The sequence below is a fragment of the Bufo bufo genome, chromosome 2, assembly GCF_905171765.1.
Source record: "Bufo bufo chromosome 2, aBufBuf1.1, whole genome shotgun sequence".
Classification (NCBI taxonomy): Eukaryota; Metazoa; Chordata; class Amphibia; order Anura; family Bufonidae; genus Bufo; species Bufo bufo.
In genome coordinates this window covers 798,043,831-798,068,174 of record NC_053390.1, presented here as the reverse complement: position 1 = coordinate 798,068,174, position 24,344 = coordinate 798,043,831, and the positions used below count along the sequence as shown (strand labels likewise).

Genomic DNA, 24,344 nt, shown 5'->3' with positions numbered 1-24,344 from the left:
GGGGGGCCGGTGGCTTTAGATCCCCCTTATAGAGCGGAGAGGTCCTGTTCAGTCTGTAAAGTATGAAACCCCTTTTTTTTTTTTTTTACTCTAGACCACTAGGGAGGAAAGCAATGACCCTTCGCGCCAAGACCACTAGGGAATGAAATGTTAAAAGACAAAACGCCAGTGTAAAAGTAGACTTACAACTACTGCGCATGTTCTAGTATCGTGGTGTATTTACAGTATGATTTAACTTTTTTGTGCAGGCAAAGGCAGCAACAGGTGCCACGGCCTCTGTTATTTATGTGCCACCCCCCTTTGCTGCTGCTGCGATCCATGAAGCCATTGATGCCGAGGTGCCACTGGTAGTATGTATCACTGAAGGAATCCCCCAGCAAGACATGGTACGGGTCAAACACCGACTTCTCCGTCAGTCCACCACCAGGCTCATCGGACCGAACTGTCCCGGAGTCATCAATGTGAGTCATAGGAGGGTGTTTAGGTCTGCATGAAAGTAAGAGCTGTATACTTGTATAGGAGGAGTCAAGTCTACATAGCAAGGGTTAACTGCGTAGTAAATACGCTTGAATAATGAAGGTTATGGGTTCCTAAAGTAGTAGTAAGAATGGTTTGTATGGATGTTTTTTTACTTTTGTTAGAATTTTTTTTTATTGATCTGTTGCCTTTAAATTTTTTTTTTTTTAAGCCTGGAGAATGTAAAATCGGTATCATGCCAGGACATATTCACAAGAAAGGAAGGATTGGTAAGTAAGTGATTTGCGTTGGGTGTTTGGATGGATTTATATATTTTTTGTATGGTTGGGGTCTATGCTTAACTCTGTAAGCTCTGCATTTAGGTTACTTTTACATGACCGTGGGGAAAAAAACCGGAATGTTAACGGATAAACTAAGATTTTCACGGCCATTTTGCATCAGTGTGTGCTTCCATATTCCTTCCATCTGTCTGTCTTTAATATCCGTTTGTTTTGCATTCGTTTTAACAGTCGTTAAAGAAAAAATATATATATCTTATATAAAAAAAAAAACAACAACATATGAATAGCCCTTAGGGCTCTTTCACAAGAGCGGATGCCGTGCGGGTAATCTGCTGCGTGACAGAGAACCAAGCCCCGCTCCGGAGCAGTAACATGATTATTAAAGCTCTGTGATCTTTTTACTACAAAATCGCAGCGAGATAAAGTTGTCCCCGTGATTTTGTAGCAAAAAGATCACAGAGAGGCACGGAGCGTTATCAGTCCTGTTACTGCTCTGTGTCTCTGCTGTCCGGAACGGGGCTTGGCTGTCTTTCACTGAGCAGATTACCCGCATGGCATCCGCTCGTGTGAAAGAGCCCCTAACCCCTGTGATTATACCATTAGGGTTACGTTTTCTTCAGATTTTCTGTACATGGACCATGGCAGGGTATTGTGGGTATGCTCTTCTAGATGGTGACATGAAAAATGTAAAAAAACATACTCTTTAAAAGTATTTTCTGGGTGTAGAATACTGATAAACCCGCCAATATCTGATCAGTGGAGGCGCTGTGCTTGATATGATGTGGAGGCAACAGCGCGCCTTCACATGAACAGGACGTCACTGGCGGAGGCCACGGCGCTCACAGGAGCACCACAGCTTCTTCAATCGGCGGAGGCCTCGGGTGTCGGACCCCGCAGATCAGATATTGATGACCGTCCTATCCTGAGGATAGACCATAAGGATTCTACTTTCTGAAAGCCCCTTTAATCCCTCGCTGGTGATTCTTTCCGTATTTCCTCCCTGTCTTTCAAGAGAGCCATACCATTTTTATCTTGACATGTGGGGGTGGGGTAGGGGTATGAGGACTTGTTTTTTTTGCACAATATACTGCGTTTTAAACCCTGAGGTCACCCGCACAGTATATTACAGCACCAGCAAAGTGAGTGAGATTACACAAATCTCATGTACGCTCTTCCCCATCCGGATTTAGAAGTCCACAGCAATTCGACTGTTGATGTGTGATTTTGGTACAGAAATGTGGAAGTCTGGGCTGTTTTCTCCTCACCACATTCTTGGAGCCATAAACTTTTCATTTTTCTGTGGATGTAGTTTGCAGCAAACTTTGGTTTCACTTTCCATTCTGCTCAGATCGGTTCGGCTGTTGCCAGATTTGTCTAGTTTTAGTTTTGGTGGTCCCGACGTAATGCACGGCAGACGCCTCCTGTGCCCACACTGCACATTCATGGCACTTGGTTTTAACTACCCGGTGCCGTATATGTTTAACACTTTGCGCCAAGGGTGGGTTAAAATCTAAATAAGCGATCAGTATCTGATTGGTGGGGGGTCCCACACCCCGGGGCCCTGCTGATCAGCTATTGTGCAGTAGTTTTAGCATTGGAACTTCCCACCTCCATCCATTGCCGCAGCGCAGCTTCCATTCACTTCAGTGCAGCGCTGTAGTAACCAGTAACCACTGCTCAATAGACGCAATCTGAGCTACTGAAGAACCAGGGGTTGTGGCGCGCTGAACCTCACAGATCAGATATGTCCTTGGGAGAGGCCATTGATAAAAATATATACTGGGGAAAAATACCCTTAAAGGGCATCTGTCAGCAGATTTGTACCTATGAAACTGGCTGAGACGGCAGGCAAGCAGAGGATTGCCAGCCGGATGCCAACGGGATGTCTGCTGGAGCTCATCATACTTTAGTGGGGCCGCCGGACAGTCCGTTCTCCTTTCTTTCCACCAGGCTGTTGTGTGATGGAATGAAATGCGCAGATGTGAAGGAAGTCTGACCTGTTACATGTGCGCTTGGCAGCTGAAGGCATCTGAGTCGGTCCCATGTTCATATGTGCCCCCCGCATTGTTGAGATAAATGCTGTTTTATTATATGCAAATGAGCCTCTAGGAGCAACTGGGGCGTCGCCATTACACCTAGAGACTCGGCTCTCTCTGCAACTACCACGCTCTCTTCACATTGACGGGGCCAGGCAGTGAAATGTCATAATGCCTGGTCCTGTCTGAGAGAGCAGAGCCTCTAGGTGTAACGGCGATGCCCCCGATGCTCCTAGAGGCTCATCTGCATATATTAAAACAGCATTTATCTCAACAATGCGGGGGGCACATATGAACATGGGTCCAACCAGGGCTTCGGAGTCGATGAGTCGGAGTCGGGGGAAATTTAGGGTACCTGGAGTCGGAGTCGGCAAACAATGCACCGACTCCGACTCCTACTAACTTTAGATTGGAATAAATTTTTTTTTTAAAAAGCAAGTTTAAATGTCCCAATTCACAAAAAGTTATAATTAATTGCTTCTCTACTGTAAGAATAAAGACCAATGCATGCAGTGCCTCACGTAACCGCAAAACGAACACGTTAAGTGACCGTGAAGAAGCTTTTCATGTGCTTCACTATATGGCACGCAACGCACAATTAGGAGCTGCAATACTTATACTTTCCATAGTGTTGTGTTCTGCTTTTACAGGGAACGCAGCGTCCATGTGTAACCTCGCCTCTCACTGATAAGGGATTAAATAAATATGTTTTTTGCAGGACTAGAGAGTGAGACACTTGTATAAGTGAAGGGAATGGAGGGCCAATAGTTCAAGACTGAAGCTGTAAACCATTGGAAAAACTGCTGTCATTTAGCTAAGGCTATAAAAACTTGTTGGCTTCCCAGCCAGTAGTCCTGTGGTAGGTTGCGTTTCTTTCCCTCAAGGAATGTATAAAATACATTCGCATATTAATACAGAGGAGTCGGAGTCGGAAGTACATAAAACTGAGGAGTCGGAACATTTATCTACCGACTCCACAGCCCTGGGTCCAACACAGATGCCTTCAGCTGCCAAGCGCACATGTAACAGGCCAGCCAGTGTCATAGGTCCACTCCAAAACTGCTGACAGATGCCCTTTATCAGCTTAAGGACCCAGGACGAGAATGCTCGTCCTAAATGGCCATTACTTTGTGCCCCAGGACAAGCGTTCTCGTCCTGCGGTCTGTCCCCTGCCCCATGTGCCTGCTGCATCCACCAGCATCGGTGATGAAACAGATGCCGGTGGATTAACCCCTGATATGCCGCAGTCAGCACTGACCTGAAATGCCTTGTCCAGTTTATGTAGTGCGTACTCTTTTTGGAAGCCCTGTTTCAGTGAATGAAGAGGGTCCTGTGTGCAACCACCTCTCCTTCCCCTGTGGTGCGCAACAGTGCCCCGTTCTTCAGCTAGAATCACCGATCGGACATCTGTGACATTAGTGTCCAGATGCGAATACCCCTTTTAATCGGACTCCCGGACAACCCCGTTTTTAAAGCAAACCTGTCCTGTTGAAAAATGTCAAATATGGAGCAGATGGGTGCAGGTCCCACCTCTGGGACCCGCTACTTTCTCCAAAGTGAAGGAGAGCACACTGAGCATGCGCTGCATTTCTCCGTTCATTGCTATGGGAATTCCGAAAATAGCTGAGCGAGCGCCCTCGGCTGTTTTTGGCCGTCCTATACGGTGAAGGGAGAACGCACCGCACAAGAGCGATCTCTCCATTCAGTAGCCAGCACTTTGCTATTTTCTGAATTCCCTCAGTGGTGAATGGAGGGGGGGGGGCCCTCTTCTCTTTACACTTCAGTGAGGGGGGGGGGGGCTCTTTTGGTGACAGTAGCTGCTGCTATCTGACACTGTTGGCGTATCCTAGCGATATGCCATCAACGATAGGAATATCCTTTAACTTGTCCATTTACTACACGTATAGCTGGACGCAGCCTGATCCCCCGAGGCCGGACCTGCATCCATCAGCTGTTCCCTCTGCCAGCTTCATTTCCAAAATGGGTTGTAAATGTGTAACCGAAAATATCATCTGCCAGTTAAAACCAGATAGTGACACTTAACCTTTTTTCTAATCTGATTTTTATTCTTTATACAATTATTCTATTTCCTGAACATGATTATGGGGTCGTCCATCTTGCCTGAGCTGATTTTTTTTTTTTACACCCGGTAGTGATTTCCTTTACAACACAAACTATGGATCATAGACACAATGGACAGGTGGGGCTCATTGACTTCTATGGGAGAGTTTTCTAGGCATGTTCTGTGACCTGTGGTCACCATTTAAAACCTTAGTGACCACCGATACTCCTTTTTATGATGGTCACTAAAGGGCCTCAGCCCTTTTTTGGCAACCCAGTCTGGAGAGCAGGGATGTTGCTCATTCATGAGACGGACCCCTGCTCTAACGTTCCGGACCGGCTGATGCGGGCCGGATTACCCCTCAGATGTTGCGGTCTGTTGTGATGGTGTTTCAGATGGAGTGGGCAGTCTGAAGCCTACTGGAAGCCCCAGCGCTGCAGTGCACCTCTCCGGCACAGCCCGTATGCCACTGACCATATAGGTCTCTTGTACTACATAAGCAATACAAGTGAATTATAGAAGTGCTCAATAGATCGATTATTAGTCCCCTTGTGAGACAGTTAAATTGTTAAAAAAAAAATATTTTAACAATTTAAGTCTCACAAGGGGAGACAAAAGTCTAATGAAATAAAATTCTAGGTAAAAAAAAATACAAAAACGTTGCAAAAATAAAATCCTCTCCTCACACTTGGTATCGCTGCATCTGTAATGACCTGCACTATATTATCATGGAATTCATCCCGTGTGGTGAACGCCGTCAAAAAAAATTATTGATAAAAAAAACCCAAAAAGTTTGTACAAAAGTAATAAAACTATGAGGAACATTTATTAAGACCGGCGTTTTAGAAGCGGGTATTAATATCCACAATACCTGGCGCCGGCCTCTACATAACTTCAGCAGATCCACCGGCGCTTCTAAATGGAAGGCCTCCTGCACGCGACCGTGTGCGCCCCGTGGTCATTCTGCGGGCCACAATGCACAAACGCCAACCATGGGGCAGCGGATCGCGGACACATTCACTTTAATGGGTCCGCAATCCAGCCGTTCCGCAAAAACATAGGACATGTTCTATCTTTTTGCGGAACGGTAGTATGGGACGAAACCCCACGGAAGCACTCCGTAGTAGGGATCGACCGATATTATCGGCCGATATTCAGGATTTTGACAGTTATCGGTATTGGCATCTATTTTGCCGATATACCGATAACGTATGGGGAACACAGATCGCGCTGCTCTCAGCGCTCTCCGTGTTCCCTCAGCAGCACAGGGGAGAAGGAAGCAGTGTCTCCTCCCCCTGTGAGGCTGCTGCCGCCAATGAAGAGACAGATGGGAAGATGAGGGAGGGGCTGTGGCCACTGCGCCACCAATGATGTTAACTTACTCATTCATTCAAATTGAATAGGAGGCGGGAGCTGGCTGCAGAATCACATAGCCGGCTCCCGACCTCTATGAGCGGTAACTGCGATCTGCGGTAGTTAACCCCTCAGGTGCCGCGGATCGCAGCTACTGCTCATAGAGGTCGGCTCCTGTATATGAATAAATGAGAGATTTTTTTTTTTCTCATTGGTGGCGCACTGCCCCTCCCACCACCATTAATCATTGGTGGCAGTGGCCACAGGTTCCCCTCTCCCCTCATCCTCCGATCGGAGCCCCAGCAGTGTAAGCCTGGGGCTCCGATCGGTTACCATGGCAGCCAGGATGCTACTGAAGCCCTGGCTGCCATGGTCAGCTCCCTTCTGCTGTGTGCACAAAGCACAGAGCAGCATGGAGAGTGTGAGCTCCTATTCAGCCTGATAGAGATCTATCAGGGTGAATAGGACAAGGGTTCTAGTCCCTAAGGTGGCTAAAAGTTAGTAAAAAAAAAATAAAAAATACACCAAAATATTAATTATAAATGAGAGAAAGATTTACAAAAAAACAAACTACACATTAACAATAAACATATTCATTTTCAGCAGATTTGTGTAGGATTTTTTATTTATTTTTTTTAAATGAAAATTCACTGAATATCGGCCTGAAAGTTCACAAATTATCGGTATCGGCCCTAAAAAATCTATATCGGTCGATCCCTACTCCGTAGTGCTTCTGTGGGTTTCCGTTCCGTGATTCCGTTCCGCATCTCCGGATTTGCGGATCAAATGTTTTGCAGCTCCGCAATGGGCAGCACACAGGAGGCCTAAGACTGCTTCACAGCTGACTTAAATTTTTATCATTTTCTACGCCTAAAACAGGCGTAGAAAATGGTAAATGAGACTGGCCTGCCTATCCGTCCCCTTCCCCACCCACTATTTTAGACCTGACGTGAGGGGGAAAGTCGCATATTGTAGCACAAAGGACCTTTGCACCGTAATCTGCGCCAGAAATACGCCTAATGTAGGCATACTTCTGTTTCATGACTCAGTGGCAGTATGGCTGTTTTATCCCATTCCCCCCCCCCCCTTCCTCCCAGAAAAAGTTAGCTTACTGCGTGGTCATTAAAGGGGTTGTCCGTTTATCTTAAGGATAGGTTATCAATATAGGATTACTCATCGAGATCAGATCAGCCGGGGTCCAACCCCCCCATCCATCAGATCTATGCAGAAAACGCAGTGTGACTAGTACAGCAGCGCTTATATTGATGACCTGTCCTCAGGATAGGTTATCAGCATGTGATCGGTGAGGGTCAGGCACCCGGGGCCGGCTTTCCATGCGAGCGCTGCTTCCTCTTCATTACACTAGGAGTTGTCTCCCTTGCAGCAGCGGCGCAGTGTAATTAAAGCGAATGGAGCGAGTACTTGTAATTACACTCCACTTCCGAGACGACAGGCAGTGTAATGAAGAGGACGTAGCGCTTGTATGGAACGCTGCTGCCTCTTCAAAAAGCTGATCGGCGGTGGTGCCGATCACATACTGATGACCTATCCTGAGGACAGGTCATCAATATAAACAAGCTACCGAGGGCCTTTAATAGTCCCAGTTGTATCCTCTACTTTTCCCAGGCCTGACAGCAGGGCCCCCCTCCCCCAGTTATCACAGCAAAGCTTTCCCTCCCTCTATATACTTACCTCCTTTATATACTCCATTGCTGCGCCCTCTGCTGGCAGGCAGCGGTCAGACACGCACTTATAAGTGAAGGGGAGAACCCAGTCGGTGAGGGTATAGGCTGCTCTCGTGGCTGCGTGGTGGCAGCATGGTCATTGCAGATGGTAGGCTTTCCTGTAAGGTGGGTTTTCAAGTTGCTCTTGAAGGTTTGGATGTTGGGGTAGAGAGTTCCAGAGTAGGGGAGAGGCGGGTGGGAAATCTTGTGGTCGATTTGTGTGAAGAACAGAGGAGGAGGTCCTGTGAGGATCGGAGGTTACGTGTGGGGGGTGTATAGAGAATGCAGGTCAGAGATATAAGGAGGGGAAAGCTGTGCTGCATCCACCAGCATCGGTGATTACGCCGGTGGATTAACCCCTCATATGGGCGATTTCCGCTCCCTCACCTCATCCATCGGGTCCCCACGCTGCTGTGGCGGGGACTCGATAGTTGCCATGGCAGCCAAAGCAATTCCAAGGCTTGGGGCCCAGCATGTACGGAGGCCTAAGAGGCCCAGCCCCCAGGCTGGGTCTTCTAGGCAACTGATGGCATCTTACAGTGTAAGACACTAAGGCCACTTTTACACGGGCGTTGCGGGTGACGTGCGGGAAAATGCGCGATTTTTTTCACCGCGAGTGCAAAGCGTTTTAATGCGTTTTGCACGCGCGTGAGCAAAATTGTCATGTTTGGTACCCGAACCCGGACTTCTTCATAGAAGTTTCGAAAAACAAAAAGCAAGGGTAATGGGGGAAGGTACAAAAGGCGCCAAACCGAGCGAAAAAATTACCTAAAAATAGGTCAAGAATATGATATCTTGGTGCTATAGTACTAGCATATTATACATATAGGTGAAGAGCTTTAAAGGAAAAAAAAAGGTACAAAATTAGTTTGAGACCGATAGGCAGGTAAAGTAAAAAAAAATGAGGTCTCTGCTTGCGGTTTACACAGGAGGTTGAAAGCAAAGGTTAAAAACAAGGAATAAAATGGATGAATAAACATCCAGTGAGGCACTTACTTCACTGGGGGGTCGTCAGCAGGATGAGCATAAAACACCTGTGACTATTCCCCCCCCTTGGCCAGGATCGTGTGTAGAGTCTCAGTGAATGATGGCAGCAAGGCAGCGCGCTTCTGATCAAATCACCTTTATTAAAAGATATGTGGCTCAACACGTTTCGGGGATCATGATTTCCCCTTCATCAGGAGCAAGGATGCATTGGCAAAGGATAAAAGGGGCATAAAATGGAGGGATAGTAAAAAACGGGAAGGCTAATAAGGGATCATAAGTATTAGGGGTAATATAAGAGATGAAGGGAAAACATATGGGATGAAAAATGATATAAATATATATACATATAAACAACTTGTATATAGGTACGTGACATGAGAAGGATCCCTGAGATACAGTTAATAAACATGGTGGGTGGTGTTTATCCCCTATAGAACACATATACAATGTAATAAATAAATAATTTTAAATAATTTTAAAAAAGTGAAGGAAGGGATATGGATTGAATGTATGTCAAATATAGTGACTTCTTCATAGAAGTTCGGGTTTGGGATCGGTGTTGTGTAGATTTTATTATTTTCCCTTATAACATGGTTATAAGGGAAAATAGCATTCTTGATACAGAATGCTAGGTAAATTAGGTATGGAGGGGTTAAAAAAAATATATATTTTACTCCCCTCATCCACTTGTTCGCGCTGCCCGGCTTCTCTACTTCTTTGATGACCTGGGAGTAGTGTTGAGCGAACTTGTGTTTTTAAGATCGGCGTCTAAAGTTCGGGTTATCGAAGAATCGCGCTATGGATTCCGCTACCACGGACCATAACTTATGGTCCGTGGTAGCGGAATCCATAACGCGATTCTTCGATAACCCGAACTTTAGACGCCGATCTTAAAAACACAAGGTCGCTCAACACTACCTGGGAGGAAAAGGACCTTTGGTGACGTCACTGCGCACATCACATGGTGATGGATCATGTGATGGACCCTGTGATGTGCTCAGTGACGTCACCAAAGGTCCTTTTCCTCCCAGGTCATCAAAGAAGAAGGAGGAGAAGCCGGGCAGTGCGAACAAGTGGATGATGCGAGTTAAATCATTATTTTTTTTATTTTTTATTTATTTTTTTTTAACCCCTCCATCCCTAATTTACTTAGCATTCTGTATTAAGAATGATATTTTCCCTTATAACCATGTTATAAGGGAAAATAATAAAGATCGGGTCTCCATCCCGATTGTCTCCTAGCAACCATGCATGAAAATTGCACCGCATCAGCACTTGCTTGCGGATGCTTGCAATTTTCACGCAGCCCCATTCACTTCTATGGGGCCTGCGTTGCGTGAAGAAAGCACAATATAGAGCTTGCTGCGATTTTTCACGCAACACATAAGTGATGCGTGAAAATCACTGCTCATGTGCACAGCCCCTTAGAAATGAATGGGTCGGGATTCAGTGCGGGTGCAATGCGTTCATCTCACGCATCACATCCGTGCGGAAAACTTGCTCGTGTGAAAGGGGCCTAACTGTTCAGTACAGCAAAATACAGATGTATTGTGCTGCATTGAAACAGGGATCAGACCCTGTAATGTTGAAGTCCCAGAGTGGGACAAATAATAAAGTGAAGAAAAAAAAAAGTTTTTCAGGTATAAAAATAACCGTCCTTTTCCCAAAATAAAGTAAAAAAAAAAATTGAGAAAAATATGGAAAAAAAGAAAAGTAGACATAATGGGTATCGTCGTGTCCGTATCAACCAATATCACATGACCTAACCCCTCAGATGAACACCAAGCGATCAAAAAGGCGTATGCCCCCATAATAGTACCAATCTGTCACCTCTACCTACAAAAAAATGAGCCCTTGCCTAAGACAATCGCCTAAAAAAACAATAGCTCTCAGACTATGAAGACTCTAAAACCTGATGATTTATGATTTATTATTATAGTGTGTATCGCCGTGTCCGTAACTACTTGCTCTATAAAAATATCACATGACCTAACCCCTCAGGTGAACACCGTAAAAAAAAAATTAGTGTCAAAAGCCATTTTTTGTCACCTTACATCAAAAAAAGTGTAATAGCAAGCGATCAAAATGTACCCCGAAATAGTGCCAATCAAACTGTCGTCTCATCCCTCAAAAAATGATACCCTACCTAAAAAAACTATGGCTTTCAGAATATGGAGACACTAAAGTAATTTTTTTCACAAATGCTTTATTATGTAAAACTGAAACAAACATCCAAAAAAAGTAGTCATATTTGGTTTTGTCGTGTTCGAAACAACCTGCTCTATAAAAACATGATCTAACCTGTCAGATGAATGTTGTAAATAACAAAAAATAAAAACGGTGCCAAAACAGCTATTTCTTGTTACCTTGCCTCACAAAAAGTGCAACCAAAAATCATATGTACCCTAAAATAGTACCAACAAAACTGCCACCTTATCCCGTAGTTTCCAAAATGGGGTCTTTTTTTTTTGGAGTTTCTACTCTAGGGGTGCATCAGGGGGGCTTCAAATGGGACATGGCAGCTTATAATTATCCCAGTGAAATCTGCCTTCCAAAAACCATATGGCGTTCCTTTCCTTCTACGCCCTGCCGTGTGCCCGTACAGCAGTTTACAACCACATGTGGGGTGTTTCTGTAAACTACAGAATCGGGGGCAATAAATATTGAGTTGTTTGGCTGTTAACCCTTGCTTTGTTACTGGAAAAAAATGGATTAAAATGGAAAGTCTGCCAAAAAAGTGCAATTCAGAAATTTCATCTCCATTTTCCATTAATTCTTGCGGATCGCCTAAAGGGTTAACACAGTTTTTTTAAAATCAGTTTTGAATACCTTGAGGGCATTTTTGGGTGGCTTCTCATTATGTAAGCCTCACAAAGTAACTTCAGACCTGATCTGGTCCCTTTTTTTAAAAAGTGGAATTTTCTGCAAAATTTTAAATTTCAAGATTTGCTTCTAAACTTCTAAGTCTTCTAACATCCCAAAACATAAAATGTCATTCACAAAATGATCCAATCATGAAGTAGACATATGGGGAATGTTAGTTAATAACTTTTTGGAGTTATTACTATCTATTATAAAAGTAGAGAAATTGAAAAAAAGCGGACCTGCGAGACTGGAGGAAGCGTTGTGCTATTAACTCTAATAGACAGGTCCGGTAGGGAGATGACATTTCTCAGTGTTGAGTTTTAGGAAGCAGGAGGAGAAGAATGAAGATCTAGCCGACAGACAGTCTGGGTAGGAGGGAAGTAACATCTGGGCCAGAGAGGTAGATGTATATAGGTGGTATTAGAAGCCATGGGACTCTTATATAAGGCATGAAGGGCAGCGGGCGAAGGCTGGATGATGTATCGCGCCTCCGTGGTGACTACAGTTTCCGTCCAGCTTTGCTGTAATTGTAGTCCACAAATTTAACTAATTCTGCGCATTCAACAAACGAATGAGGCACAATTTCATGTGAAAATGAAAATCCTATTAAAATTCATAGAGCCGTTCCTCATACAAATAGCGGTTTTACACATGTGAGGAGGCTGATGCTACCGCGTTAATAAACTGCCGCCTGTCTCTCGTGTGTCGTTCCCCTGCAATCACCGGTATCGGAAAATAAAATGAACGGCCGGGAAAAGCCCTTGACAAAATCCGTTTTGTTCTCAAAGCCAGTAATTAGATTTTAGGCTGTCTGGGTTTTTTTTTTTTTTTCCCTCTTCTTCTTTTTTTAATATTTCACTTTTTTTTTTCTTTTTCCCTTCACAGTTTTTATACCCATGTGCGAGTTAAGCGCAGACATGCGGGAAAAGATGACTATTAGTATTCTGCACATCTCCGCGCCCAGGATAGTACCCATAAACTGAAAATTGAAAAATCAAATAGGAATGCAATTACATTTTGTAGATATATATATTTTGTGCGCTCGTAAAGCGCAGGTTTAATGGCGGAGTCGCACTGCTTCCCTAAATTTGGAGCTGAATAAAAAGGTTATTGTAAAATGCGCAGGCAGAGGGGGGTTTAGTAGGGGAGGTATGGAGTTTGTAGCCCTGGTTCACCAGTAAATGAGCGCAACAACAACAACTCCCAGCATGCCCTGAAAATCCACAGCTTTGTAAAAATTTGCACCTTTTCTGGTGGAAAATTCCTCCACATGTGGGTGCACCATTAAAAATATCTCTAGCTCTTTCTATAGTGGTGCCCTACAGGTATTGTGTAGGGTGTTGTTGGGGCAAAACCCCCTTCTATAATTGTCGGGGTCCCAATTGAAGTGTCCTTATGAGCGCTCAGAGCAGACACACTGCTGAATCCGATTTCTCTTATTCCACACAAGCATACATCTTTATAACACTACAGATAATCAGACAAATCTGGCCCACCACCAAGGGGGTGGAAATCGAAACAAATTATTTGATTCGTTATTCATAAAAGGCAATACTTCCGCACTATACTAACAGAATTCTAATAATTAAAAAGTTTCTGCAGCATCTTATCTCAAAGTTGACATTCTTCAGCAGTACATCCCAGAACTGAGAAAACAAAACATAACTTTCTTGGACATCAAACTCTGATAAGGGGAGCGAGGATGCTGCTTACCTTGGCCTTGTAGCTAGAACATTTGGTTTAGGGTCCATTCACATGTCCGTATGAATGGGCCCGGAGCCGTTCTGCAATTTTGCGGAACGGTGCGGACCCATTCATTTTTGGTGCACATAAACATAAGCTTAATCACAGCATATACTACTATTTTATAATTAGAGATGAGTGAATTTCATCTTATGAAATTCGTTCACACTTCCTGTGGTGGTAAAAGGTGAATTGCGTTATGGATTCCGTTACCATGGAACATAACGCTATTCTATGACTGAATGCCTTTAGAGGCATTCCGTTATTCTTTCCATCATAATTGAAGTCTAAGGGCTGCAAGACGTCCCATTTCCGTTATGCAGGAGAGGACTCCTTGCATTATTGTTTGTCTTGCCACCAGGGAGCCTCCACCCACCCTGCTATGGGGAGAGACAGTGGGGTTATACTTTTGATCATCAGGCCCTGGTCTTGTTTGTGAGACTGCCAACAAGACATATGAATAAGTTCTTTGAAAGTCAAAGGGATTGCCATACGAGGCAGGGACTGCGAGTACAGATCCAACAGTCTGTAATTTTTCTGTCGGTGTCATAGAGTCCTCTGAATAGCACCTGGTGGTGTCAGATAAGTGCATTGTCCCAATCATCCTTCAGTTGTTGGTACAGTGCTGTTCACAGGATTAGGGCGACCATCAGCAGGAGGATCTTGATCCTCGGGTGTCGGAACTTTCTTGCAGTGAGAAGCGTGTATCCAGTTGGGCTTTGCTTCAACCTTTACTGCTGTATGAGTAGTCAACAGGACTTGGAAAGCACCATCAAATATTTTTTATTTTTTTATATATATCGCCACCCAGTCTCCTGGTTGCATGACTGCGTGTTCTTCTACTGAATCTGGAAGGGAGGCAAACACTTTTTTATGGGTGTGCTCAAGCCTCTTTGTGAGAGCCCAACAAGCTACATGCGGGCCATCATTGTTCATTTGCAGCTGTTGTGAAAAATACAATCCTAATCTGGGTGCGCTTCCAAATAGCATTTTAAATGGGAATAATCCTATCTGATTCAATAACTTCAGGGACACCATACCTGCACACTAGTTCACTGACCAGCTTCTTTGCTATGTTCTTTGCATTTGCCTTTGCTACTGGGAAGGCTTCCGGCCACCCTGAAAAGAGATCAACACACAAGGACAAATTCCTATACTCCAGTCCTACCTTAGGCAGTTGTGTATATAGTCTATCTGCAGTCTCTGGAATGGGTAAAGTGGCCTTGGGTGTGCTTTCTTGGAGTCTTCCCCACTTGACCGAGATTGTTCATTGCACAGACCATACATCCTTGTACAAAACGAGCGGCTACTGTAGAAAATCCTGGAGCAATCCACCCTGCATTAACCACGCTTACCATGGCACCTTTTTAATAGGCGAGTGGGCCCGTGGGCCTCCTGAGCCATTGCTGGGTATAGAGGGCATGGTAGAAAATGTTGTCCTTGTTTCACCAAATTCCATGTTCATCTGGTTTGGCCCCTTGTTTTGCCCAAAGTTTTGTTTTGTTTTTTTCTTCCCTCTGCAGGGGCTTGTTCGAGCATTCTTTGAAATGTACTTACTGAAAGGTCCTCAGGTCTCAAGGCTCTCACCAGGGTGGTGTCGGCATTTAGTGGCTTGAGTGCAGCTCGTTTGGCTGCTTTGTCTGCTCGATCATTGCCTTTTGCTTCCACTGTGGTACATCTTGTATGAGCCTTTACCTTAAAGGGGCTCTGCACTTTGTTTAAACTGATGATATATCCTCTGGATAGATCATCAACATCTGATTGGCGGGGGTCCGACACCCAGGACACCTGCCGATCAGCTGTTTGAGAAGGCAGCGGCGCTCCAGCAGCGTCGCGGCCTTCTCACTGTTTACCGTCGGCCCAATGATGTCACGACTAGTATCAACTTGCCTGGGTGGGGCTAAGCTCTGTCCATTTGAATGGAGCTTAGCCCCGCCCAGGCCAGTCATACTAGTCGTGACGTCACTGGGCCGGCGGTAAACAGTGAACAGGCCGCGCCGCTGCTGGAGTGCCGCTGCCTTCTCAAACAGCTGATCAGCAGGGGTGTCGGACCCCCGCCGATCAGATGTTGCTGATCTATCCAGAGGATAGATCATCAGTTTAAACAAAGTGCAGAACCCCTTTAATAATAGCGACCTCCTCTGGTAATAACAGAGTTCATAAGCTCAAGTACAGAGTATTTTTAATTAGCTGGCCTGCTGATGTTAGAAAGTCTCTAGCCCTCCATATGGGTCCATAGTCATGTGCAATATCAAAAGCATACCTTGAGTCCGTGTAGATGTTCACCTTCTTCCCCCTTGGCCAAGTTCCACGCCTCAGTGAGTGCCTTCAGCTCTGCCTCTTGCGCTGACATGTGAGGTGGCAGTGGTTCAGCTATCCCTACCTCATGCTGTCCTCTCCCATGAACCTGCTTCCATCTACAAAATACTCAAAATCAGGGTCATCAAGGGTGTTTTCATGGATATGATTAAATCCTGACGTTTCTTGTTGCATTAATTGCACATGGTCATGGAGGTCATGTTCCATCATGTCATTTAGGAAGGCTGCCTGTACCTTCTATGCCCTCTTCCCCCATTTCTGAATCTGTGATTGGTTACAAAGTAGCAGGATTCAGAGTAGTACATCTTTTGAAAGAAATGTTAGCGGGCACGAGGAGTGCACACTGGAGTCTGAGTTGCCTGGCAATAGAAATATGTTTAGGTTGAACCTGTGTTAACATGCCCTGTATGTCATGAGGTGTTTGTACAATCACCGGGTAGTCTAACCCAATTTCCGAGGCTTTTTCTATCATTGCCTGCACTGCCGCTACCGCCCAGACACAGGAGGGGGCGCCTCTAGCGACAGGATCTTATCTGGCTGAAAAGTACGACACCATGTTTCTGAGTCAGTACAGCCGTGCTGTGACCCTGCAATTCTGAACAGAACAGGTTAAATTCATCCTATTTTGGAACACCCAGGGCTGGGGCTGAGGGTATGCACAGCTTCAATGTATGGAAATTATTCACTGCCTCTTCTGTAAGGTGAAATGGGTCAGATAACAGACAATCATACAGAGGCTGCATTAACATGGAGGCATGTCTAATCCAGGGGCGACAGTATGACAGCAGCCCCCAAAACACCCTTAGGCTTTGTGCTCCTTTGGGCACTTGTATCCTTTCAGCAGCCTCCTTTCTTCCTGGGGTTAGGTGGCGAGCTCCGCGGGAGAGGCAGTGTCCTAGAAATACAACTTGTTTTTACAAAACTGCAGCTTCTGTTTTGAGACTTTACACCCGTTCTGACGTTCTAGGAAAATTAAGAGATGTAGTTGCTTCACAGCAAATTTCATTGTCTTCAGCACACAGGAGCGAATCATCCACGTATTGTAACAGGACCACTGAGCTGAGGGGTGCTCAGTTTGTAAGGACAGATTGCAGAACCTGTACCAGGGAGTTTTGAGCTCCCTGAGGCAGGATGGTCCAAGTATACTGGTTGCCCTTAAATGTAAAGGCAAACAGATACTGACAGTCAGAATGCAGCGAGACACTAAAGAAAGCATTTGCCAGATCTATCACTGTGAAACACGTTGCAGTGGATAGAACTTGTGACAGTAAGGTATGTGGGTTTGGCACTATTGGAGTTTAAGACTGTGTCACCTTGTTAACTTCTCTAAGATCATGAACCATCTTGTTACTGACAGGTGGTCCCTTAACTGGTTTCTTCTTTATTGGTAACAGCAGGCTATTAGCGGGAGATACTGTGTTTATCAATACACCAGCCTGGAGAAAACCATAAATTTGACTGGCCACTGCTATCTCCTGGGCATAACAGGGGGTACTGCTTCACTCGAGGGGCTGATATCCTGGCTTAAAGGGAGTCTTTCACGCCGATTGACCCTATTAACAGACTGATGTCCACGGCATCCCCCCTATTAAAACTGTTCTTACCGTTAGTTCCCTGCTAGCATCGTTCGTCCGAAAAACACTTTTATTCCGTATGCAAATTAGGCTGTGAAGGTGGGTCATTTTCATACCAATCCACTCCCCTTTGAGTTGAATTGACTTTCTCGCATAAAGCATCAGCAACCTATAAAGGATTTTGGTATGTTTAGTTGGAATAATATCGTTGACAAGACCTAGCAGACTAACTTCAGGTGCCACAACTGCCGGGAGCCTAAGGCGAGCATCCAGATAGTCATGCACCTGCATCCAGAATTCAGCAATGACTGGACACTCCCATACCATGTGCAATAGTGTCCCCCTGCCATTATCACATCTTGTACACTTATCTGAAGCAAGTTTATGCATGCGTACCAATCTCACTGGGGTATAGTAGACTCTGTGTAACCATTTTGTCTGAATCAGCAGATCCCGTGCACAAATCACCGTCCCCCTCAAAGGGCCGACAGCTCCTTCTCATGACAATCTTCCAATGCAGGAATATCATCCTTCCACTTAAGAAAAGCCCTCATCATCAGTGAAGGCCGGGAGGATAGAAGGAAAGCATAAAAAGACACCATTTTAGTATGGTTTGCCTGTCTGGCAATTTTCTCTACTGCATTATATTCCAGCCTCAAAGGACCAGCCCCAAACTGAGATTCGCAAGCATGTCTCAGTTGGAAAAATCTAAAGAGATGCTTGTGGCAGTTTATATTCCGTTTGCAAGGTTGAAAAAGTCTTAAAAAAAAAAAAACGTCTTAGGTATTTGACACCCTTTCGCGGCTAGAATTCAAAATCAAGCAGAGAAGTTAGTTCCACCAGTTTGGGATTTCCCCACAAGGGCATCATTGGGGACAATATATTGCTTTCCTCCCCACCCCCGCAAAAGTATTCCACGCATTAATCACCCCCGCCATCAATGTAGTAAAATGTTTTACCGGGTACTTCCCTGCTCTATACATTAAGTTCGTCATAGCTTCATACGACCCCATGAGTGCCGCCTCCAATGCCACCGCCGGGTTATAAGGGTCTGCCTTAATTCACCAAGCAGCATAATTTAGTTGCGTCGCAATGTAGTATAGGTACATGTCCGGAAGTGCCAGGCCACCTCTCTCAGTAGTGGCTTTCAAAGTATCCCTAGCTATGCGGGGAACTGAGTTGTTCCACAAAAAGGGCGTTAGTAGGCGATCTAAAGTCTGAAAACGAGATTTCTGTAAAGTTAAAGGGGTTGCTCTATATATGTACAGTAGCTTGGGAAGAAGGATAGTTTTAAAAATATTGATGCGTCCTATCAGTGACAGTGGTAGCGCCTCCCAAGCTTTCAGTTTTTGCGAAACATGTTTCACTACCGGGTTTATGTTTAAGTCTATAAACTGGGTGACATCTTTATGTACGACTATCCCCAGATATGTGAAGTTACTCACCACCTGAAGTGACGACAAGGGTGATACACTCTGAGGGGAAAACTCATCAACTAAGTAGAATGACGATTTGGCCCAATTGACCCATAGCCCTGAAAAAGTTCCATATAAATCCACAATTTCTAGTAAAGCTTCCAAAGAATGGCCTACATCTCCCGAGGATATCAGCATATTGTCTGCATAAAGCGAGATCTTTTCGGATATACCTGCAATGTCCCATCCTTGTATTCTATTGCTACCTGCTATATACACCGATAGTGGTTCCATTACTAAAGCAAACAGAAGGGATGACAAAGGACACCCCTGTCTGGTGCCCCTTTTCAGCGCAAATGACAAATATCCATTGACTCATACCCTAGCCATGGTCTAATACCTTTTTGGCTGCCCCCGTGTCAACCAGTAATGGTACTGCCTTTCTGTTTGAGTATCTACCTCGCACAACTTCTCCTCTCCATCCTTTAGTTTCAACCTCACGAGCAACTTTTATCCATGTATCAACCACTTCTTCACATCCATGATCCTTTATACAACCACAATGTGTCCTTCTGAATCTTTCCCAGACTTCTAGGTTAAGATTCCCATACTTCATCCCTGCCTTCTCTAACACTGTCCACATTCTTCAGACCCTCCTTGCCTCATCTTTCCTTCACCAATGTTTTGGCTGTCTTATAACCTTAAGGTATACTGAAATTATTTCCCATTGCTCTTCAACTGTACCAGAAAAACTATAGAAAGTAACAAAATTCAGACGTTTGTTTCTTTAGAGCTTCCTCACTATATCACCTAGTGTACTGTTACTGAGATTTCCTTTTCTATTTATGTTCTGCAATTTTCCAAGCACTAAAGAAAAAAACAAAACTTATACCGTGACTCCTAAAGCCAGACCAAAAAACATTATCAAAGTTGCTCATGATGAGAAACTAAACCCAACAATCATAGGTATTTTCAACTTTCAAGGTTCTTTATTAATATGGACCCGACTGTAAAAGGACTTGCGTACATTCCTTCAACAATCCCTCGAACCAGACAACTGGTCAGGGAGGCACAGATATAATGTAAGATAGTCTCTAACCTTGCAGCACTGTCTTCTATATCTGTCCGTCCTGGTCCACATTATCCAAGTTGTCGGGAGATCAATGAAGTGTCCTTTAGTCGAGCCCCATGTTGGGCGCCAAGTTTTGTTGGGGCAAAACCCCCTTCTATAATTGTCGGGGTCCCAATTGAAGTGTCCTTATGAGTGCTCAGAGAGCGGACACAGACACACTGCTGAATCAGATTCTATTTTATTCCACATAAGTATACATCTTTATAACACTACAGATAATCCTAGACAAATCTGGCCCACCACCGAGGGGGTGGAAATCAAAACTGATGATTTGATTCGTTATTCATAAAAGGCAATACTTCCACACTATACTAACAGAATTCTAATAATTAAAAAGTTTTTGCAGCATCTTATCTCAAAGTTGACATTCTTCAGCAGTACATCCCAAAACTGAGAAAACAAAACTTTCTTGGACATCAAACTCTGATAAGGGGGAGCGAGGGAGCTGCTTACCTTGGCCTTGTAGCTAGAACATTTGGTTTATTCAGAGACTCCCTACATCCTGCCAGCTGGCTCATTAATTTTCCACAAGATGGAAGAAATACTCGTACAAAATGGATTCTCCTCCTTCATTGTCTATATAATGTGCTGTTCTATAGACACTGGTACTACTAGGCTAGGGGTGCTGGATGGTCATCGATAGTAAGATTACTGTATGGGACTACTATATACATGATTATTGACATAGTAATACAGTAATATATACACGCTGTATGGTAATGATGCGATGTGGTAATGTTATAGACAGTATGGTACTATTACCTTGTCACAATGGTAAAATTCCGGTATTGTTCTTTTATATATGTGATGTGTGGTGTTTTATATCAACGCTTCGAATCCGACCAAGGACAACATCTGCATGGAGTTTGTATGTTCTCCCTGTGTTTGCGTGGGTTTCCTCCCACAGATTGTGGGCCCCATTGGGGACAGCTTGATGCTAAGGTTTGTAAAGTGCTGTGGCATATAGTAGTGCTATATGAGTAAAATAAAAATTTTAAATAATATATTGAGGCGATACGGTAATATTATCTAAACACTATGGTACTATTACCTCGACACGATGGCATAGTTACTGTATGGTATTAGGCTACTTTTTCACACTAGGGTTTTCAATTCCGCTATTGAGATCCGTCATAGGATCTCATTAGCGGAAGAAAACTCTTCCATTTTGTCCCCATTCATTGTCAATGGGTACAAAACTGAACGAAACGGAATGCACCAAAATGCATTCCATTCTGCTTTGTTGCGTCCCCATAGCTGCAAGCAGTGTTTTTTCTGTTCGCGATGTGGTGCGGAGCAAGACTGATCCGTCCTGACACACAATGTAAGTCAATGGGGACTGATCAGTTCTCTCTGACACCATAGAAGACGGATCCGTCCCTCATTGACTTTCAATGGTGTTCATGGCTGATCCATCTTGGCTATATAAAACATATTATGACGTTATATAGACTCTGGTACTATTGTATAGGCACCGTGTAATAACTTCATGAAGTTGTCAGCGAGGTTCCCTATGTTAGACCATAGAACATTCATATAAAGGATGAGACACAATTCATATCACTCGCCAAAGGCTGATGGGATAATCAGTAGAAAAGACAAACTGGGCCCAAGCCCCATACCCTTCAGTGAATGGTTACATGCAGGCCTGGCCTCCTCTTCCTTGCAGTGCTAAATGGTCCCTATACTCTCAGACCCAGTAAGTTTGGAGTCCTGGATGTGGGACTCGCACTTATCAGATATATACACATATAAGCCATAAATATCTGGGAATGTGTTAGTACAGCCCGAACCAGTGTGACCCTGGGACCAGAAAAGGTTGGTCACCACTGCTATAGAATAGCCATTTAGAGAAGAAAAAAAAATATGTAATGCTTCATTTCACCTGTGGAGGTGCTGCAGGATATTTGAACACTTGATCAGATTGGTGTTGAGGGACCCTCCTAATCCCTGAAAGGGATTGTTCACTATTGGGCTGGATCCTCTTTTGGCTTTGGCTCAGGAATGCCTTGATTTTATAGGATATTGGGGGAAATCGGTGAGCTGGGAAGGAATGTTAATCTAATACTTATATGTTATGGCATCCAGCCTGACCAATGAACACACGGCGTTCTTAACTAAAGTGCTATTGACGTCCCCAGTCCATGCGTCCCACGTAGCTGGCGCATCCTTAGTTTCACAACACCTGGAGTGCCAGAGGTTGCTGATCCCTGATATAGTGGATGAGCAGGGCTTGGTGCCACTCGTACTCCTGTCCTGTACCCCTGAAGATACGTAGTCACGTGACCTAGGAGCAGCTCAGCCCCATTACCAAGCACAACCACTATACAATGTATGGCGCTGTGCTTGGTGAGCGGAGAGAAGACTGTGTGCTACTGCAAGCACTGGTGTCTTCTCAAACAGCTCACCAGCAGGGATCCGACCCCCACCGATCAGAGGGTAGGTCATCAGTATAAAAGTCGTGGAAACCCCTCTTTAATTCTGCGTATGGTGAAAGGTACAGGGAATCCGGATCCCTTCGTCACAGTTCTCTGAAGGAGTTTACAGGGTTACACAGCGTCACAGGAGCAGGTCATTGAAATACACACAAGGACATGGTTTGGTTTTCTTTTTTTGGACCCGTTTGAGAAGACCCGGGTTCCTAGAGGGGCTTTTCATTTGTATTGGCCCCTGCAGCTTTTTTTTTTTTCTGAGTAGTGCTGGCCATCCCCATCATACTTTTGGCAGCCCAACCTGCCGAGAGCGACTGGTCCGCTGGCACACTGTGTGTGGGGAGCTCCCGATTAAATATTTTCACCAGATTCTTTTGTTCTCCCGATTAGGTAAGCCACGGCCAGAAGTGTCTGCTAGCGACGTTCTCCGATCTCCCCATTGAATGCGCGCACACACGCTCGGCTGAGCATAACATGCATGGGGAAGCCGGGAGGGAGTTGGGAGAGAGCTGTCGTTTGGCCGACAGCTTTTGAATGTGTTTGACGTTTCCACACCAAAAAGAACGCATGTGTTACTTGAGGTTTTTGGTGCTGATTTGATGCGGTTTTGCCGCAGAGCTCATCATTGCATTTCAAAGGGTGAAATCCGCACAAACAATAGACATGCTGCAGATTTCGGAATCCACGCTGCAGTGTTACATGTACATGAGATTTTTCGAACTGCATGCACTTTGCGAGTACTGTATCTTCACGAAAGAATCCGCAATGTGTCGGTAGTTTTAGGTCTCGACCGTACCCATTTTTGTGCATCCCACATTTTCACCTTCCGCAGGTCCTGCACTATGTTACCAAGGCTTATTCTTGTCTGCAAGAATAGGACATGTTCCACTGCGTTTGCTGGGCCGTGGTACAGATATAGGGATGTGGACAGCACACTGAGTCTGTAAAAATAAAAATTTGACAAAAAAGACGCTAAAATTCTGTATACAGAGTCCTTTTTCTTCTGGAAAATGAAACGGTCTATTCATTCTATTTTTCATCCCTGGAAATCCCACTATACCAGGGGTGCACAACCTGCGGCCCGCGGGCCGCATGCGGCCCCCAGAGCCATGATTTGCGGCCCCCACCCTGCTGGGCAGAAACACAGCTGATCCTGCAATCAACTGTGTTTCTGCACAGAGCGCCGCACAGCAGATGGATCACAGGTTTTGCTCCTGCACTGTAGTAGGAGCAGAAAGGGTCCCCGGCTATTAGTGAGAGCGGGGAAGCCGAGGAGAAGACAGAAGTGCTTTATTGGCGCTTCTGCCTTCTCCTCTCTGAGCGCTCTGCAGTGTAGACCCAGCGATCACGTGATCTCTGGGTGTCTCGGGAACAGAGGAGCGCTGCCCTGGTACAAAGCAGGCTGGTTTCCCTCTAACTGGGGCTCCTTTGGATGCTCCAGTTACAGTGGAAATAGTACAAAAAAAAAGTCACTTATTGTCTCCCAAAGGTCTTTCAGTGACCTATTGGGGACAAATTATGTGCTAAAAATATATTTTAAAAAAAGATTTAAAATAATTTGAAAACTAAATACAGTAAATTAAAAAATAAAATAAAATAAAAAGGAAAAAGTGCTTAATAAAAGAGTGTTCATTGTCCCACCACAGTCTTTTTTATGAAAAAGTGCAAAATTCTAAGTGACAGTGTCCCCCAAGGTCTTTTTATGACCTCTTGGGGGACATATTATGTAGCAGAAATATATTAAGTTAAAAACAAAAATTCATACATAAAAGAAAAGACACCCACACCAATCAAAACCGTCACCATTTTGGTGTCAGTTTGCATATTTAAAGAATAAGGAGCTATAGTTTGAAAAAATATATACTTTTTAAAAACGTTTTGTACAGTTTCCCCCAAATAAAAATTGTTGCAAAAATTATCGTGGTAGTCCAACAAATAAGATAG

At 44.5% G+C, this 24,344-nt stretch overlaps 1 protein-coding gene across 1 annotated transcript in view; it reads left to right on the top strand.

Annotated features, from left to right (window-relative positions):
* SUCLG1 (succinate-CoA ligase GDP/ADP-forming subunit alpha) overlaps nucleotides 1-24,344 on the top strand; it is a 50,135-nt gene that overhangs the window by 8,802 nt on the left and 16,989 nt on the right. The window contains exons 4-5 of the mRNA XM_040419286.1: nucleotides 249-461; nucleotides 689-746. Coding sequence (XP_040275220.1) covers nucleotides 249-461; nucleotides 689-746 — 271 coding nt within the window. The remainder of the gene's footprint in view (nucleotides 1-248; nucleotides 462-688; nucleotides 747-24,344) is intronic.